The sequence below is a fragment of the Nanorana parkeri genome, unplaced genomic scaffold, assembly GCF_000935625.1.
Source record: "Nanorana parkeri isolate BGI_ZX_2015 unplaced genomic scaffold, ASM93562v1 scaffold650, whole genome shotgun sequence".
Lineage (NCBI taxonomy): Eukaryota > Metazoa > Chordata > Amphibia > Anura > Dicroglossidae > Nanorana > Nanorana parkeri.
Genome location: NW_017306918.1, coordinates 704,775 through 724,692, shown reverse-complemented (window position 1 = coordinate 724,692; position 19,918 = coordinate 704,775). Strand labels below are relative to the sequence as shown.

The window sequence follows — 19,918 nt, the reverse complement described above, 5'->3', positions numbered from 1 at the left end:
TCTTAAGATGTCCTTCCCCTCCCCCCGCTCGTACACGGCGTCCAGCGCGCACACAAGTGGGGAAACTGTCAGAAATGTAAACAGCCAGCGATGGCAGTTTACATACAAGAGATCGGGCGTCCCGATCGCTTGTAGTAGGTGCGAGTTTGCGTCCCCCCTGTCTCCCTTACCACTGCTGCCGGACCCTTCTTAGCCCCCTATGTGATAGCAATAAAGTTTAGTGTAAAAAAAAAAGTTTAAAAATTTAAAGCATAAAAAAAATTAAGAAGCTTAAAAAAAAAAAAAAAAGTCACAAATAAAAAAAAAGTAAAATAACCCAAAAATGTTTTAAAGTCCCCCCGACCCCCCACATACACACACAAACATGCGTCTGGTGCGCCTATGTGTGAAAACGACGATTCTGCCTATTGTGCCTCACATGATACATATCGCCGCGAACGTCTGAGTGAGAGCAATAATTTTAGAGCCATTAATCACTAAACACTAAACTGATGAGCAGTAAAAGCTTCCAAAGCGTCGCCTATGGCCAATTTTGGCTATGGTCGTTTTCTACGATTTTGCGGGCGCGTGTCATTTTAAGGCTTGACATGTTTGGTATTTATTTACCCAACGTTCAAAAAACATACACACCCATTGCACTCCTGACAGGATAGAAAACCCTAATTGTAGGGTGGGTGCTGAAATGACCTTGGATGCCTCCCCAAAATAAGTCCAAAAAATAAAAATAATATCTGTTTTGCCTGAGGAAGGAACTTTGCTGTTCCGAAACGTCGCTCTGATGATGTGACACCTGTGAAGTCGATAAACATTGACTTTTCCACATGCTGGTGTGCTTGTGACCTTTTTTGTATTATTTACCCAACCTGATCCCGTCTTTTATATGTTACCAAAAAATTGGGGTGATAATAAATGTTTCATAACATTTCATAGGGAAACAGGTTTGTTTTTTTCAAAATTGAGGGTACATTTTTGTTATATAGTAAAAAATTTAAACCCCAGTGGTTATTATATACCACCAAAAGAAAGCTCTATGTGTGAAACAAATGATAAAAAATGTATTTCAGTACAGCGTTGCATGGCAGAATAAATGTCAGTCAAAGTACTGCAACGCTGAATGCTGAATAATGGCCTGAAGGGGGTGTAAACACCTGGTCTTAAAGTGGTTAAGACCAGGTAAGGACCAGATGATTTTTTATAATGTCTTGATACTTAAAACCATAGAATTTAAAGAGGGTGTACCGTTTTTCACAGGACTGTATACATGTATATATTTAGCTTTTTTGCATTTACAATTATTTGTACTATAGAACACCTGCCTCCTGAAGAAGCTACTTTTAGCGAAACGCATTGAGATATAAACCATTATGGGGCTATCCATTTATGAAGCATCAAGCTCCTCCATGGTGGGATCACTGGTGTAATACAAGTCAAATGTGAATCAAAATTAGTGCTGCCTTCACAGTAGGCTGCATAGGAGGTTGTTTTATCTATATGCACGAAGAATGTTTTAACTACGTATATGTTTTTGTTTTTTAATATGGATTAATAAAAATGCTTTGTTTTATGTGTAGCGCTCACCCCCGAAGGAGCCGCTGAATGATGAAATAGGTTCTCCTACCTGTTGGTTCCAGCTACCGATCCCCCTTTGATCAGCAACAGCACACCGACACTCACGGACTCGAGTCTTAGGGTTCTTTTGGGATATTTATTTGCAAGTTTCAACAGGAGAGAGGGTTTAGGATCTGTAGGATGCCCTTGGAAATACTTCGGAGGACAGCTTTCTCCCTTAGTAACAGCTAAGGCTGAAATCACTGTGATCTGGTCCCAGAGACCAATAGTAGCAACAATACTGCGAACAGCCAGGATGATCCAGTAGCTTATATGGAGAAGGTTAGCTATCTCTGGACTTAGGTAAGGACCCCTGGCTTCTTCTCGAACAGATACCTGGAATAGGGTGAGGGATCTCCCTTGTGGGTCCCAGACGGACGCTCGCACCAGCTCCTCTGCGGTACCCTTCAACAAGCATACTCTCCCTCCGACCCAGCTTCCATCAGGTATTTTCTTCTTCAGGATCTGGAATCTCTGTGCCCTCAGCATCTGCAACTGCCAAGGAGCACTCCAGGTTAGTGGTAGTATCTTCTTAGAACAAGGCACCCATCACCTGCCACGTGTATGGGCCCAGCAAAGTATCAGTGTATCCTAGGCCTCTAGGCCCCTCATCTCCTTCCATGTGCTGAGGCCCAGGCCAGTTTCCTGCATCTCCACAGACCTCCTAGGGCGAGGCCCCTAAGGGGAAGAGACCTCTGCACAGTGTCCCCAGACCTTTTATTACCTGCCCTCAAGGCCCTGCCCTGCTAAGGTCAGGTGCATGGTCATAACCTGAGGATGGATCCTCCCTCACTGTATGCCAAGGCTCCCTTTTCCTCAGCAACAGGAGGAGCAATCAATCCAGCAGATTCAGGGACACTCATAGAATGCAGAGCTCTGCATAATCAGTATCCAGACTGGTTATAGTCCAGGTATCTCTAAATTGAATAGCGACATTTTAGAGGGCGCTACACTCTCCCCCTACTTGAAAATGGCCTTGTCCTCATAGGCCGGGAACAAAACTGCTCTTACTCCTAAGAGCTGGGCATCCTACAGCAAATGGGGAAGGGTAAAAAGGATGGGGAAGGGTAAAAAGGGTAAACTGCCAACAGGTAGTTTTACACATGTAAACAGACGAACAGAGGTAATAACAGTTGTGAAATTCACAGTTAGATTGCATATCAATTGTTGGCAATAGTTATATCTCAGTAGGGTAATAGTAGCTCTCACCGGGCAAATCAGCCGCTCAGTGACAGGTACTCTTACATGAGCAATGTCATATCAGAACATATCAGGAGTAGGTCCCTACAACTGACTATCTAGTAGTAATAGTATCAATCAGATCAACCATACAAATAGTGCAATGTAATTTGCGTGAAGCGCAGATCTCTGGGTTACATCACCTGCAGAGGAATAAACAAAATACCAGGCAACATGCACATTCCTGAGTATCAGAGTTTTGAAATATCATTCGCTTGAGAATGATCTTTCAGGATATACATATATACATATGGTCATCACATTTCAATTGAACAGTAGTGCTTACAGTAATACTTGAATATTTAGTGACTATTCAGTAACTTAAAGTCCATCCCTCTACTGCCATCTAGAGGTGAAAGAAATTAGTGCATCAAATAACTTTATACAATAAGACTGTAGATTTTGATCACGAGGACCTCTGCAAAAATCCTGGAACAAAACAGAACAATAGCATCCTATCTGACTATATAGCTATGGGTGGCCAAACCACTGTATACATTTAGTCCATTTAAACACAAAAATTCTTCTTGGTAGAAACAAACCCGTTTACGAAAAAAATCAACCGTCGCAAGCTGTCCTGCGGTATGCCTGCCTAACCAAAGGGTCCAGCAAGCTGTAACAAAAGCAGAGGAGCCCCTCCGCAATCCAGTAGTGACACATCACAAACTGAGTTAACTTCATTCAGTATTGGGTGAATTCAGATTTGTCTGCCATAACTTAGGCAGAGTCCAGTCATTGCATAACAGAAACATCAAAAAGAAACAGCAAACAGTGGGGTGAAAGGCAACTGAAGGCAGAATGCTCACTTGTAGAAGTGTGGATCTGGAACTTGCACCATCTTGCCTCTGGAATCAAATATGTTAATGGCATATTCTTGATCCTTGCGACCAGCCTTTACCACCACCACTTTATCTTTGAAGATGTAACGCCCCAGGCTCCAGCTCTGCCTGCAGCACAGGAACTTTTCCCAGAACTTTGGGTAACTTGCATTCCTGCAGGGTTTGGGCACTCCCAAGTACTCCCACACCTCGTTATCACACCAAGCATTTCTCTTGACTTCTACCTCTTCCATCACAGCTTTAGGCACATAGGGGTACTCGTATCCATACTCAAGAGTGACCCTTTTATTCACAATTCTCTGGAGTCTGGACAGTCCCGGTAGCGTATCCACATTCCCTTTTCCTGTAGGGACACATGAATCCCGAGCCCTCTCAATCAGATCTTTATGGGCCTCATTGTGTGCCACCACTTGTTTGTAGGTGAGGGGTGGCGAAGATTCGAGCCGCCGCTCGTAGTAGGCCGGATGAAAGCCCAGTCCCCTGGCACTTTGTCTGATCTGGGCACAGTCCACCCGATCCTCCTCTACTGGCTCTGCAACATTTTCAGGGAGTTCATCCTCCGCTAGCTCTCCCCATGACCTGTCTGTCTGAGGTAGCTCCGAGGTCTCCCCCTCCTTAAAGTCCCGCTCCAGCTGCTCTGTACTACAGGGGTTCCCCTCTGGCTCCGGTTCTGGCTGGGATGATCCTATCTCCGATCCCCCACCACTAGCAACCCCAGAGGTCTCACCTTCCTGCAGACACCGATCTCCGAACGAGCTGGCAGGTGCATCCGATTTCTTCAGCAGTCCACTCAAGGCCCCTCGACCGCGGGAGTGGCCGATCAGAGTCTGCCCTTGTGTAGACGAACTGTCACTGTTGTCGGCATCAGTCGATTTGGTAGTGGACGGAAGTTGAGGCAGGTACCTGACAGCCGCGGGTCCGCTCAATTCCTTCGCCTCCTCACAGTGTCCGGTCCCCCAATCCACCCGGTAGACACTCGGTGGTAGGTCCGATGCGATGTGTTCCATGAGGCAATCTCCACAACGGTCACAGCAACTCCATGCTTTGATGAGTGCAGAGAGTTTTCCGCACTTTCTGCAGGTAACGGCCAGGTGCTCGGTTCCTCTGATGCTCCATAACGCCACTTCACCTCTGAGGGACATCCTCACTCCGGTGTCAGTTAGCTGGGTAAACTGGAACTCATTTCTCCATTCCATCGACTCATACATAGGTGCATTGAGTCCGGTGGGCTTGGAAATTATTGAACTTTCCATGAAGCTGTATTGCGCCATCTCTCCTGCTCCACGTGGGCCGTCTTCCCCTGCAGACTGCTCACGTACGCACAGGTCAGTAGCTCCGCCTTCTTATCACCGCTCTGGCGCCACAGCTTCCCGCCAGAAAGTTTCCTGCACAATTAACCCTCGGGTTGCTGGCAGAAAGTGAATAGGTGCTAGAAGACCCTCTCTCTTGTCGAAATATGGCTCTTTCACATCAATATACTCTGCAACAGTCCTTTCTTGGGTTCCCCAAAAAGACAGTTCACAAAAATACTGGAAAACGCAAAATCTTCAGTCGGTTGCTAGGGGCAACGGCAGCATAAACTAGGTCAGGAGAATCCCGGAGGAGCCCCCACGTGTAGCGCTCACCCCCGAAGGAGCCGCTGAATGATGAAATAGGTTCTCCTACCTGTTGGTTCCAGCTAACGGTCCCCCTTTGATCAGCAACAGCACACCAACACTCACGGACAGAATGGCTGGAGTCTTAGGGTTCTTTTGGGATATTTATTTGCAAGTTTCAACAGGAGAGAGAGGGTTTAGGATCTGTAGGATGCCCTTAGAAATACTTCGGAGGACAGCTTTCTCCCTTAGTAACAGCTAAGGCTGAAATCACTGTGATCTGGTCCCAAAGACCAATAGTAGCAACAATACTGCGAACAGCCAGGATGATCCAGTAGCTTATATGGAGAAGGTTAGCTATCTCTTGACTTAGGTAAGGACCCTTGGCTTCTTCTCGAACATATACCTGGAATAGGGTGAGGGATCTCCCTTGTGAGTCCCAGACGGACGCTCGCACCAGCTCCTCTGCGGTACCCTTCAACAAGCAGACTCTCCCTCCGACCCAGCTTCCATCAGGTATTTTCCTCTTCAGGATCTGGAATCTCTGTGCCCTCAGCATCTGCAACTGCCAAGGAGCACTCCAGGTTAGTGGTAGTATCGTCTTAGAACAAGGCACCCATCACCTGCCACGTGTATGGGCCCACCAAAGTATCAGTGTATCCTAGGCCTCTAGGCCCCTCAGCACCTTCCATGTGCTGAGGCCCAGGCCAGTTTCTTGCATCTCCACAGACCTCCTAGGGCGAGGCCCTTAGGGGAAAGAGACCTCTGCACAGTGTCCCCAGACCTTTTATTACCTGCCCTCAACCATGCCTCTGAGTCATCCTACTAAGGGATTGGCTAGGGTCAGGTGCATGGTCATAACCTGAGGATGGATCCTCCCTCACTGTATTCCAAGGCTCCCTTTTCCTCAGCAACAGGAGGAGCAATCAATCCAGCAGATTCAGGGACACTCATAGAATGCAGAGCTCTGCATAATCAGTATCCAGACTGGTTACAGTCCAGGTATCTCTAAATTGAATAGCGACATTTTAGAGGGCGCTACATATGATATACAAACATCCACTTCTCTATGCACAGTGAAAACCCCATTTAACCTTACACTTTTTTGGATATGTATATAATCCTACATATCTAATGAATAAGAGCTGTGTCCCTTTCTTAAATATCGAGAAATTATTTCTCTACTTCTGTCAGTGCGGCAATGTCTATTTGTGTAACAGGCATTTATGCATGTACTGTATGTGTGTGACTGGTTATGTGTACATTATGTGTGCATAGGCATGTGGAAAGTGTGATCTTTTGTATTGGCTTTAAAAGAAAAAACATTTTTTACTTAACTTATTTTTGCTACTATTGCAAAGAGGCTGATATGCTGCCCCCTATGTGATAGTAGTGACAAGCCCCCTTTGTTGAGACATCTAGAGTCTATTAGATGTCTGATGCCTTCCCTGTCACCAGCCAAACAGATAAGGGACCCAGAGTCCCCTATCCGTTTGTATACCAGGCAGCCGTTCTGGACAGCCCTAATATGGAAGTGCTCATAGTTGTTACCTGATCTCCACCACCACCTGGAAATGCTTGCTCATTCTGAAGTTCACTGCACCAGTCCCAGACGCATGAAGAAGTCAGATGAACCCTGGTACCGAGCTGGAAGGAGGTGGAAGTATGCACTGTACCACATAAATAGCCACTAAAATGTAGAAGTGATCAGGTGGCTCTACAGTCACTTAGATCACTTTTACAATAAAATTAACAAACAGGGGCATAAAAAGAAAAATGTATGGCCATCATTGCAGCCATATTTATGTTTATCCACACTCACCTGCCATTACACAGTTACAGCAGTGGTAGGGAAAAGATCAGTTAAAAGTTAAAAAAGGTAAATATGAAAGATTGTGCATTATTATTTCACATAAACAACTTGTTATTTGTAATCAGTAGTCGGCAGATGGTGAGTTTCAAGAAAGAACATTAGATTTCTGAAGGATAACTTACAGCTTTGCGATAAAACAGAGTTGAATAGCATGGCGATCAGATTACACAGACTGCCAAATGAGTTATAGGACAGACTTACTCCACACACACACACCTTCTAAAAAGCCCAACTCAACTTTCAGTTTGTCAGTTAAATATATTCCAGGTGCATCAAAACGCAAGGTTTGCAAAGTCTTACAATCTATGTTTTCAGAAAGTAGCCACAGTTTGATTAGAAAAGCCTGACTCTGGCTGCATGCTGCAGTAAAGGGACTGTGAAGGAAGAGGTCCAACATACCTCCAGCTGAGTTAAACCTATATCTCTGCAATCACACCTCTGCAGAGAGACCAAAATACATGGGAACACGGATCCTTCTCTATAGCTGACAGGGGGAAGACTTCTGTACTAAGCAGGCATCTGCTTTCTTAAGAAAAGTAACTTTAAGACTAAAGCTGGCCATAAACTGTAATATTTTCTTCCTTCAACCTGTGGGCTGAATGGAGAAAATAGATTCCTCCATCAACGCTTACAAGCGTTGTCTCACTGCTTCCTTTGTATTACGACAGCGGCCGATGTCAGAATACCTGAGCAGACCAAGCAGTTCATCTGTTCAAATATTTTCCTACCAACTCCTTTGATCAGCTGATTGAGGGATGCCAGCTGAAAGGGTGCTAAGAGCGGCACCCACTGTGTGAATTTTATGGCCAGTTCATCAAGAAATTTGCATACTGTATGGCTACCTTAAGCACAACTTTTGTTGTTTTTATGTATCTGGAATGTATTTAGCAGATTTAAACTGAAAGAACAGAGAGCAGAAAAGTATCCAATTCAGCTTGAACAACATTGATAGCAAACTCACCTTTATAATTTTGGTAGCTTCAATAAAGTTCATGGCATAATTGTCATGCTCCTCCATGCCAGTTCCAATTGTCAAGATGTTTGGGTCAAAAATGATATCATTGGGATTAAAATTCAGTTCATCAACCAAAAGGTTATAAGCCCTAGTGCATACTCTGACCTTTGTTTCTGTATCTGTGGCCTAAATTAAGAAAAAAGTTAACAAATGTGTATTTAACTTTAGCCAATAACTACTTATACTCAATATAAATTGTTTGCCATATAAAAGGAATTTTTGTCTTGCCTGTAAAATCAGTTTCATGGACTAAATTACAGTATGTAAGGAGTTAAATCTTGTGTAACAAGGAGTTACACCGTTACCTTTAGATGATTAGACACTAGCAAATTAAAGCTGGTATGGCATCCCTGCACTGCAGCTATCAGAAAATTTGGGGCCCCTTACACAGCTTTAGACCTGGGCCCCCAGGCTGGATTAAGAGCATCACGGGCCTAGTGCTGAGGATTTTGGTGGGCTTTTTTGGAAATGTCAACGGTTACCAGGGCCCTCTTCCTCCTCTCCGGGCTGTGTTTTGTAGTCTCTCTACAGCTTGGAATCAGTGGTGGAGCACCAGGGCCCAGTTGCAGCTGAGACCCTGGCAGATCTGCTACTGACTCCAAGTTGTAGAGAGACTACAAATCTCAGTAATACATTATACAGTAATGCAGAATAATGCCAACTATAGGGGACTACAAATCCCAGTAATACATTGTACAGCAATGCAGAATAATACCACCAACTATAGAGGACTACAAATCTCAGCAATAAATTACACAGCAATTCAGAATACTGCCAACTATAGAAGGACTACAAATCCCAGTAATACATTATACAGCAATACAGACTACAAAGGACTAAAAATCCCAGCAATAAATTACACAGCAATGCAGAATACCACCAACTATGGAGTACTGCAAAACCAAGCAATAAATTACACAGCAATGCAGAATACCACATACTATAGGACTACAAATCCCAGCAATATATTGTTAAGCACTGTGGAAAATTACCATCAGCTATAGAGGACTACAAATCCCAGCAATACTTTATACAGCAATTCAGAATACTATGAAGCTACATACTCTGTGTTCTCCAGGGTCTCGGGAGGGCTGTGCGGGGTTTCAGGGGGGAGCTGTGCTGGCTGGCAGGAGGCCATTCAGGCTCTAAGGTGGCCAGTGCGGTGGTCAGTGCAGGCTCTGGGTGGTCAGTGTGGGCATTGGGTGGTCAATGCAATGGTCAGTGTAGGCTTGTAGGCTTTGGGTGGTCAGTTTGTATCTGGAATGTATTTAGCAGATTTAAACTGAAAGAACAGAGAGCAGAAAAGTATCCAATTCAGCTTGAACAACATTGATAGCAAACTCACCTTTATAATTTTGGTAGCTTCAATAAAGTTCATGGCATAATTGTCATGCTCCTCCATGCCAGTTCCAATTGTCAAGATGTTTGGGTCAAAAATGATATCATTGGGATTAAAATTCAGTTCATCAACCAAAAGGTTATAAGCCCTAGTGCATACTCTGACCTTTGTTTCTGTATCTGTGGCCTAAATTAAGAAAAAAGTTAACAAATGTGTATTTAACTTTAGCCAATAACTACTTATACTCAATATAAATTGTTTGCCATATAAAAGGAATTTTTGTCTTGCCTGTAAAATCAGTTTCATGGACTAAATTACAGTATGTAAGGAGTTAAATCTTGTGTAACAAGGAGTTACACCGTTACCTTTAGATGATTAGACACTAGCAAATTAAAGCTGGTATGGCATCCCTGCACTGCAGCTATCAGAAAATTTGGGGCCCCTTACACAGCTTTAGACCTGGGCCCCCAGGCTGGATTAAGAGCATCACGGGCCTAGTGCTGAGGATTTTGGTGGGCTTTTTTGGAAATGTCAACGGTTACCAGGGCCCTCTTCCTCCTCTCCGGGCTGTGTTTTGTAGTCTCTCTACAGCTTGGAATCAGTGGTGGAGCACCAGGGCCCAGTTGCAGCTGAGACCCTGGCAGATCTGCTACTGACTCCAAGTTGTAGAGAGACTACAAATCTCAGTAATACATTATACAGTAATGCAGAATAATGCCAACTATAGGGGACTACAAATCCCAGTAATACATTGTACAGCAATGCAGAATAATACCACCAACTATAGAGGACTACAAATCTCAGCAATAAATTACACAGCAATTCAGAATACTGCCAACTATAGAAGGACTACAAATCCCAGTAATACATTATACAGCAATACAGACTACAAAGGACTAAAAATCCCAGCAATAAATTACACAGCAATGCAGAATACCACCAACTATGGAGTACTGCAAAACCAAGCAATAAATTACACAGCAATGCAGAATACCACATACTATAGGACTACAAATCCCAGCAATATATTGTTAAGCACTGTGGAAAATTACCATCAGCTATAGAGGACTACAAATCCCAGCAATACTTTATACAGCAATTCAGAATACTATGAAGCTACATACTCTGTGTTCTCCAGGGTCTCGGGAGGGCTGTGCGGGGTTTCAGGGGGGAGCTGTGCTGGCTGGCAGGAGGCCATTCAGGCTCTAAGGTGGCCAGTGCGGTGGTCAGTGCAGGCTCTGGGTGGTCAGTGTGGGCATTGGGTGGTCAATGCAATGGTCAGTGTAGGCTTGTAGGCTTTGGGTGGTCAGTGTAGGCTTTGGGTGGTCAGTGTAGGCTTTGGGTGGTCAGTGCAGGCTTTGGGTGGTCAGGGCTAGATTTGGGAGGTCAGTGAGGTGGTAAGTGTGGGCTCTGGGTGGTCAGTGTGGAGGTCAGTGTGGGCTCTGGGGGGGCTCAATAAGGGCTCTTGGGCTGGGGGAATCTTTAATTTAAAAAGTAAAGATCCACACAGTGTGTCTTCCATTGGTCATGCATCTGATCATATTTTATGTCACCCCAGTGTGAATCCGTGCAAACCCCCCACCTGCAGCTGTGCTCCGCTCTTTGAAAAAAAAAAAAACTCTTCCTGCACGTTCACAGGAAGGTACCAATTGTACAGGGGTGGCCCGTGACCATAGCAGCTTGTCTGTACATATTAGTCTATAGTATAAATTGCGCAAACGCATCAAAAACGCATGCACACGCCCTGGAACGCACTGAAAGCCCATTCTAAACTTTAAAAAAGCACAGCCCGGAACGCATCAAAAACGTGGCAAAAAACGCAGTATAACACACTGCACTGCGTATACAGAAACTCATGCAGATCTGGTCTGCATTTGGTGTGAACAAGCCCTGAAGCTCCAGGTAGCATGCACAATTACTGGAACAGAGTGAACTATATCCTTTATTTTTATCAAAGCCAGTGGAACAAGAAGCAGGCTGTCCCAAATGGACTTAAACTATATACTACGCCTTAATGACCAAGGAAACATGTGGGTCCCGAGGTTACACAGGTTGAGAACCACTGCTCCAGAGTATATAGTTTAAATCCTTGGGACATCCAAGTACCAGTAGGTGCACTAGCCTTAAGGGAAAGGCGGTTTCTATAAGTGAAACGCAACAACACTATATACTCGGACCTGGGTGTTCGTATACATACTAATACATGATCCTAATAGGTTGGACTTGATGGACTAATGTCTTTATTCAACCTCAAATACTATGTAACTATGTAACCTTACACCACAATCATGTCCAAACAGTGGAGAGAACCTTTATTAGGCTGTTTTGATGCAGGACACAAAGATGGTAAAACCATGTCCCGGTTAGAGTGGAAGGCAGAGACCACCTTATGAAGAAAAGAGGCCTTAGGTCTCAGCACTATCTTGTGGTTATCCTTGTGAATAACCAAAGTCAAGGTCACCAAGCCCTAGCAGAAGTAATGGCAATGAGCAAGGCAAACTTGTGAGTAAGGTCAGAGGAATGTCTCTGAGGTTAAAAGGGAGGCATCTGCAGAGCCAACAGAACTAAAGAGAGTCAATGGAGTGAATACAGGGAGGACAACTTGAGTGGCCCCCTCGGCAGAGGGCTTTAACCAGTTGACATCCGCGGTGTTAAACCCCCTTCCCATCCAGGCCATTTTTCAGTATTCAGCGCTGCGGTACTTTGACTGACATTTATTCCGTCATGCAGCGCTGTACTGAAATGAATTTTATACCTCCCGCTGATCGCCTATATGTGAAACACCCGGTAACGGGTGTGTTTAATCGTCGGGTCTTTTCTGCCCGTGCGTGCCCGCTAGGGGGCGCGCGCGAGCAGAAAAAAATTGCCGTCTGGAGACGGCAACCCGCAGATGTAGCAGTGCCGTCCGTCCGTTTTTTTACTACGGGCGGACGGCAAGAGGTTAAGAGAGAATGAGAGGCAAATGCCATTGCAAACGAATTAGATTGTAAGCCCTCATGGGCAGGACCCTACCTTACCATCTTGTCTTGAATTGTATTGTGATTGTAATGTCTTCCTTATATTGTAAAGCCCTGTGCAAACTGTTGGTGCTATATAAATCCTGCATAATAATAAGAATATAATAATACCCAATGCAGAAATCTGGCTCTTTATAGTATTCAAGGCTAAATGCTGGTGTAGACGAGACTGGATGAAAGATAAGATGCATCGCATGGAGTACTTCCTAGGAACTTCCTTGCTTTGCAACAAGAGAAATCAGCCTTTTCTGATAGACATTGCGGGAAGTTGACTTCTTAGTTTTAAGAAGCACAGGGGTGACTGACTCAGAGAGGACTCTGTCCTTCAAGACCTGGGCTTCAACAGCCAGGCCATTAAAGCCCGTGACCGAGAAGCAGGATGGAGTACCATTCCTTGGGACAGTAGGTCTAGACCAGAGGCGCCCACTAGGTCGATCGCGATCTACCAGTCGATCGCAAAGCTATTTCTGGTAGATCGCTATTGCTAGTTCAATTTATAAAACAACAACCACTCTGTGTTCTGTTCCATGCTGTAATCCACCTCCAGTGAACAAGTGACAAAAGATCCGCACACACCGTAATTAGATGACCCTTTTTACATTGTGTTTATTGCAATCGGACCTACCCTGTGTTCTGGTAGATCTCATTGAGCCAGTCATACAAAAAGTAGATCTTCGCACACAAAATTGTGGGCACCCCTGGTCTAGACAATACTGGGCCCATTGGGATCAATGAGAATCACTGAAATTTCCTGGGATCCGCTGCCCCTCCTACCAGCCCGGGACCGGCTTCTTGGGTGTCTGTGGGAAGCTGGGGAGATCGGTGAATATCCGCTCACCGATTTCCTCCGCCTTACTATGAGACCGACGCGTATTGCAACACTTCTGGTGCCATAGTTGTCATTGCTGGGCTCCTTAAACCCAGCTATAAGCTACTGAAGTGTGATCTGTACTTCAATAGCTTATTTCATATGTAATGTCTAGGGGTCTTTTGGATCCCCAGCATCACCTTAAAGAGTAAAAAAAAGTTTTAGAAAATGCCCAAAAATTCTTAAGTTCCCCACCCCCACGTTTACGCACATATAAACGTAAATACGCGTCCGGTGCACCAGCGCGCAATAACGACAATTGCGCTACACACGTTACATATCGCCGCGAATGTCGCAGTGAGAGCAATCATTTTAGGGCCATCAATCACTGATAACACTAAACTGATGAGCGGTAAAAGCTTTTAAAGCGTCGCCTATGGCCAATTTGGGGTATTATAGTTTTTTGAGGTTTTGCGCGCGCACGCAATTTTAAGGCTTGACATGTTTGGTGTCTTTTTACCCGAAGTGACCCCGTCTCTTATATTTTACCAACAAATTGGGTAATAATGAATGTTTTATCATTTAATAAAGGGGAAACAGTTTTGTTTTTAAAAAATTCTGTAATTTTTCCTTAATATAGTAAAAAATAAAAACCGCAGTGTTGATTAAATACCACCAAAAGAAAGCTCTATCTGTCCCCAAAAAATGGTATAAAATAAATTTCAGTACAGCGTTGCATGACGGAATAAATATCAGTCAAAGTACCGCAGCGCTGAATACTGCAAAATGGCCTGGATGGGAAGGGGGTTTAAACACCGCGGACTTCAAGTGGTTAAAGGACACATGCAATTTCTTCATTTAATGGAAGGGATGCCCCAAAGCAGTGAGAGCCAACAAGAACAAAAGAAAAACGGCACCTTTACCAACTAAACAGTAAAACTTTGCGGCCCAAAACTGCATCCGCAAAAGTAACTACATCCACGTTATAAAACCAGGTAAAAGATTGCCGCCTTGCAAACCTGCACAACAGAAGCCTGATGACGAAAAACCCAGAACATGACATAACTAACATAGCTAACTGACATAAGAATGGTAGAGCCAAAGGAAATCTCACCGCTCCAATTCCTTAGTCGCCATCAGGACTCCCCAGGTGCTGGTCTAATAGGTGCGTCTCCACCGTGGAATGTAGTAGTATACGAACAGACTGCACTATCCAGAGAATTCCAATACGGCCAGACTTTATTTAAAAATTCACAGCAAATACAGTATAACAGTGAATAATAGTGTATAAAGCAACAAATACCAGCACTGCACACCCCCAACCAGCTACAACCTCTCACATGCTTCACCCATAGGCTTATTCATAGAGGTAACAAATACAGACCAGTATCTCACTTAAATGTGTTCAAAAACTCCTCCCTACGCAGATGCAGGAACCAATGCTCACTGATGGATAGGTTGCAGTGCACAAAAGAGAAATATATAAAATAAAAAAAATTATGACCACCTGACGTTTGTAGGCAAATTAGCTATAATTTCGCGCTGAAGTTGCTAGAGGGCCAGACCATCATAAATAGGGCAGCAGGTTGTTTTACCACGACAGTAGAAGTGATATTTTTCTGAAGATATGGATAAACAACGCGATTTAACAGCCTTTGAACATGGGATGATTGTTGGTACTCGCCATGGAGCGAGTATCAGCAAAACAGCAGAATTTGTTAAATATTCAAGAGCAGCTGTTGTTAAAGTGTTTAAAGACTGGACTGTCAGCCGAAAATCTGGGTCTGAACGTGCAAATTGTGGCCGTCAGCGACTAGTCAATGTTAGGGCAGAACGGAGAGTGGCAAGACTGGTACAAGACAACAGAAGGGCAACAGTGCATCAAATTACTGCAGATCTTAATCAGGGATCCTCTCAAATGATCTCTGAACGCACTGTTCGCCGTACACTGCATCGTATGGGATATGGAAGCCAAAGGCCTGTTCGAACACCTTTGCTGTCTGCAGTTAACAAGATAAAACGTCTCCAATTCGCACAGGAACACAAGGATTGGACAGTCGAGCATTGGAAAAAAGTCATGTGGTCCGATGAATCACGTTTCCAGGTGCATCATGCAGATGGCAGAGTGAGAATTTGGTGGGAACAGCATGAAAGCATGCACCCCACATGCATGAGTACAACCCTTCAAGCTGGTGGGGGCAGTGTTATGGTTTGGGGCATGTTTTCCTGGCATGATTTGGGCCCTTTGATTCGTGTGGAACAATGTCTGAATAGCACAACATACCAAAGTATCATTGCTGATCAAGTTCATCCTATTATGTTGATGGCGCATTCCAATTGAGATGGCTTCTTCCAACAAGACAATGCGTCATGCCACTTAATGAATAGATCAAAAGTGTATGTAAAAAAAACTGCATCCACAGTTATAAAAAAGTGTAAGTGCACGTTAAAAACAATATATAAATATAAATCGAAAAAATAATCACAAACTAACCTCTTGAATCCAAGTGTGGTGTTGTGCATACGGAACCGCCTCGAAAGAGGAAACCATCAGACCAAGCACCCACATGCAAGTGCTGAATGTCCTTTTTATAAAGACGCTAGGCAAACATAGTGACAATGCAATAAGCAACGTTCCGGAACCGAACATGGTAACTTCACTGTGTTTGCCTGATGAAGGGACCATGTTTGGTTCCACTGTGTGTGTCACTATGTTTGCCTATTGTCTTAATAAAAAGGACGTTAAGCTCATTTGACCTTGGAGTGCGGGTGCCTTTTTCAATATCCATGATTTATGCGGAGCAATCCGCAGGTCATACCAGCACCCACTTGTTCTATGGGATTCCAGTCTGGAGTGCAGTGGATCAATTACCACACAGGATCAGACCCAGGTGCTCCAGATGAAGGGACGGCACCAGGACTGATTTCTGATTGTTCAAAACCCAGCCAAACTCCTCCAGAGTGTGCATGGTAATTGCCAGATTGGCATCTAGGTCTGAATGAGACTCCGACGGGGAAGGTGGTCGTCCAGGTACGCTATGAATGAGATCCCCTGCTGTCTCAGAAAGGCAAGGACTGGAGCCAATACTTTGGTGAAGACTTGAGGGGCCATAGCCAGACCCACAAACTGGAAGTGTTCCTCCCCCACTGCAAAGCGCAGAAAACGACATGCGCAGGCCAGAAAATCTCAGTGAAGGAGAGAAACCACCACCGAATGATGGACTCCATTTTCAACTTCTTTTTTTTTTGTGTAAATTCTTTATTTAAAGAGGTATTTTTTTTAGTTACAAAAAAACAAAACAGGGATGTCTAAATATGCATCACATACACGTTGTCAACAAGTCAATCTATACATCAAGTATGGACAGTTGGGGGAGATAGCAGTGGGTAGCAACAACTATGTAGCAAGGGTTAATGCCTGTGTCGCGAACCCATCCCAAGAATTGCAATCGGGTGTGAGTATGCGAGGCAACTGTAGTCAGTCTCCGCAATAGGCGGAGGTCCAAAGCAGTTACCTGCCTAGGAACGTGAGGCCTGAGACCCCCTGTGGGGGTTGGGTCACGGCACTAAAGCAGGGGTCCGCAGCAGGGTTTAGCTACGGGTATGGAGGGGAGGCAAATAGAATGGGGGGAAGAAGAAAGTACGAAGAAAGTCTAGAGGGGGTACAATGGGAGGGGTTGCACATGGGAGGGAAGACGGGAGGGTGGGGGGGGCAGAAGAGGGTTCGGGCAGATGGGTTATGTCTCAGGCCATTGGCGTAAAGCTTCATATGCCGGGGAATGGAGGAACTCAGTCCAGTAGAACCAGGTCCTGCCGAATTTGTCGGATGTATTGTGTAATGAGCTGGTTAGGTCTTCCATGAGATATAGGTCGTGGATCCTGTCGAGCCACTGCGATATGGTAGGTGGGTCTTTGGCTTTCAATCGTGCTGGGATACAGGCTCGGGCAGCGTTAACCATATGGCGCACGACGGAGCGTTTGTAAGTCTTGGTCGTTTTGGGATGCCGTGATCAGCTGAAAAGTCTCAAGTGGTAGCAGAGCTCAGGCAATGTGCTTCTTCACTCCGCCATAGCCAGGCCACGCCCCTCTCCATTTTCAACTTCTGAACCTTGATGAAGGCATTGAGGGCCTTGAGATCTAGAATCGGACAAACACCATGCTTTTTGATACCAGTGAAGAGGTTTGTATAGAAGCCTCTGGATCTTTCGGGGTGGAACTGGAACAGCTACCCCCATGTGCAGAAGATCCTAAACTGACAACCAAAAAATATGCAGACATGCCGAGGACAGGTGAAGATTGGAAGGGAAAAAAACAGGTGGATGAGGAGAAAGAACATCTATTTTGCAACCTGAAAGAATGCAAATCCATCTTTCTGAGATATGAGCTAGCCAGGGATCTGCAAACCAACAAAGATGTCTCTCCAACCTGAACTGAGAAGGTGGAGGCGAACCTTGATGCAGAGGAAGACTTGGACAGCAAGGATCTCTTTGGACCATTGGAGAAAGAAGATTTGCCCAACTTCTGACCTGTCAGATGTGCCTTGGGCCAGAAAAAGATGCTGGTTAGATAGTTCGGTTGAAAAAGACACAAGTCTATCAAGTTAAATCAACCTATAGAGAAAAAAGAAAAACCTAAAAACAGAACACAATGCCTACAGTTACCCGCCGTTGATCCAGAGGCAGGCAAAAAAAAACCTATTAAGCATAGTTCAATTTGCCCCAACAGGGAAAAAAAAATCCTTCCTAATCCCATAAGGCAATTGCGTGTGTATGTGGACGGCGGGGAACATAAAAACAAAATTTTGTGGTGTTTTTTTTTTTTTTTTACAGTTGAATGCGGAAGTGATGGAACAATCTAAGAGGTGTAGCAAGCATGCTGCTGGGTCATTTTTCAAAGTCACCATGGTTAAATCCTCCGTGATCCCCAAGACTCGATCCCAGAAGGGGGAGACCCCCGAGCAGGTCCAAAAGATGTGAAACAGGGACCCAGGAGCTAACTGGCAGCGCCAAAAGAGAGGGGAGACCTGGGGAAACAGAGTGCAATAAAGTAGGCACACTGTACCACCGGGAGACTATCTTGTAATCGAGTTCTTGGACTTTACAAAACAACAGAAGATTTGTGGGCCAGTGAGCATATGCAGTCTTTCTGCGGTTGGGTAAACTGCATGTCAAGATCTCTCTCCCATTTGATGAGAAAGCCCGTTTCCGGTGTAGAAGCAGGGTCCACTAGGGCGGAGTAAATAAGGGACACTACATGCCGGACCCACAAACCGTCCTGACATAGCTGTTCAAATTCTGTCAAGGGCCCCAATAAAGATTGACACGTGGGAATGGAACTTAAGAAGTGTAAGTTGGAGAGCACTCCAATGTTCCATGGGAGGGTCAATAGATGTTCGTATCTCATCAATGGGTAGCCACTGGTTTCCAGTGAGAAAGTCACAGCCCCGGAAAATCTGTGCCTCCTAAAGGCAATTAAAGCTGCCCCTTCCCATACCCGGCGGAAAGTCCGGATCGCCATGGATCTGCGTCAGGGGAAAAGGTGGTGGACTTAAACACATAGCGTGCCTGAGCAATGGTCGGGGCAATAGTAGGCTGGTCGTGGAGTTGGCAGCGCAGGAAGTCAACCAGGGAAGTCCAGCTAGTTGGACCAGGGAGTCTTCCTGACAACACCAATCTACCACTCCAGTGAGTAAAGCTGCCTTGTAATATTTGGCGAGATCAGGGAGGCCTACACCTCCAGAATCCTTAGGCAGAGTCAGTATGGCGTGCCGTTGGCGAGGGGGGGTTGTCGCCCAGAAGAAATTTGTAAAAAGTCTCCGTAGTTGGAGGAAGTAAGATTTAGGCCCCATTCACATGTAGCGACATACCTTTGCAGCGGCCGGGATAGCGCGACTTTCGGGGCGACGATCCAGCGACGATAGCGCGACCTTCTCCGTCGGGCTCCATAGAAAAAGGCAAAATCGCGCAAAGACAGCTCCATTGACTATCATTAGCCGGCGACTTCTCGCGATATCGCGAACAAATATAGGAACTTCGGTAAGATGTTCATTTTGAAGGAATTCACCCAGCCAAACCACGAGAGCGTCAGGGATCGCCATGCCAGCAGGTCTTGTTTAGTTTTTTGAAGTATAGGGAGAAAATTAAGATCAGAGGTTTTTGCAATCCACGGATAGGTATGTACCTAAATATTTGAGGGAGCTCCCCACCCACATGAAAGGAGACGTGGCGCGTAGGGTCTGCAGGTCCTGAGGGGGCAAAGATACATTTAGCGCCGCCGATTTTGTGAAGTTGATCTGAAAGTTGGATAAAGAGCCATAGGTGGTCAACTCCTTCAACAGTACCGGGTGAAAGTCAGGGGGCGGGTGAGGAAAAAGATCAGGTCATCAGCAAAGGCAGCGAGTTTGTGTTCTCCCGAATGGGATTTGATCAGGCCATGGATAGAGGGTGTAGATCTGATTCTGCATAGAAAGGGTTCAAGTGTCAGAATGAATATAAGCGGGGAGAGGGGGCATCCCTGTCTTGTACCATTGGCAATAGGAAAGAAAGCCGATTTATTATCGTTCACACATACCGCCGCAGTGGGATG

General features: G+C 45.1%; 1 protein-coding gene across 1 annotated transcript in view; it reads right to left on the bottom strand.

The window, feature by feature from the left end:
• MTR (5-methyltetrahydrofolate-homocysteine methyltransferase) overlaps positions 1 to 19,918 on the bottom strand; it is a 462,707-nt gene that overhangs the window by 211,375 nt on the left and 231,414 nt on the right. The window contains exon 16 of the mRNA XM_018563293.1: positions 9,515 to 9,694. Within this exon, the coding sequence (XP_018418795.1) occupies positions 9,515 to 9,694 (180 nt within the window). The remainder of the gene's footprint in view (positions 1 to 9,514; positions 9,695 to 19,918) is intronic.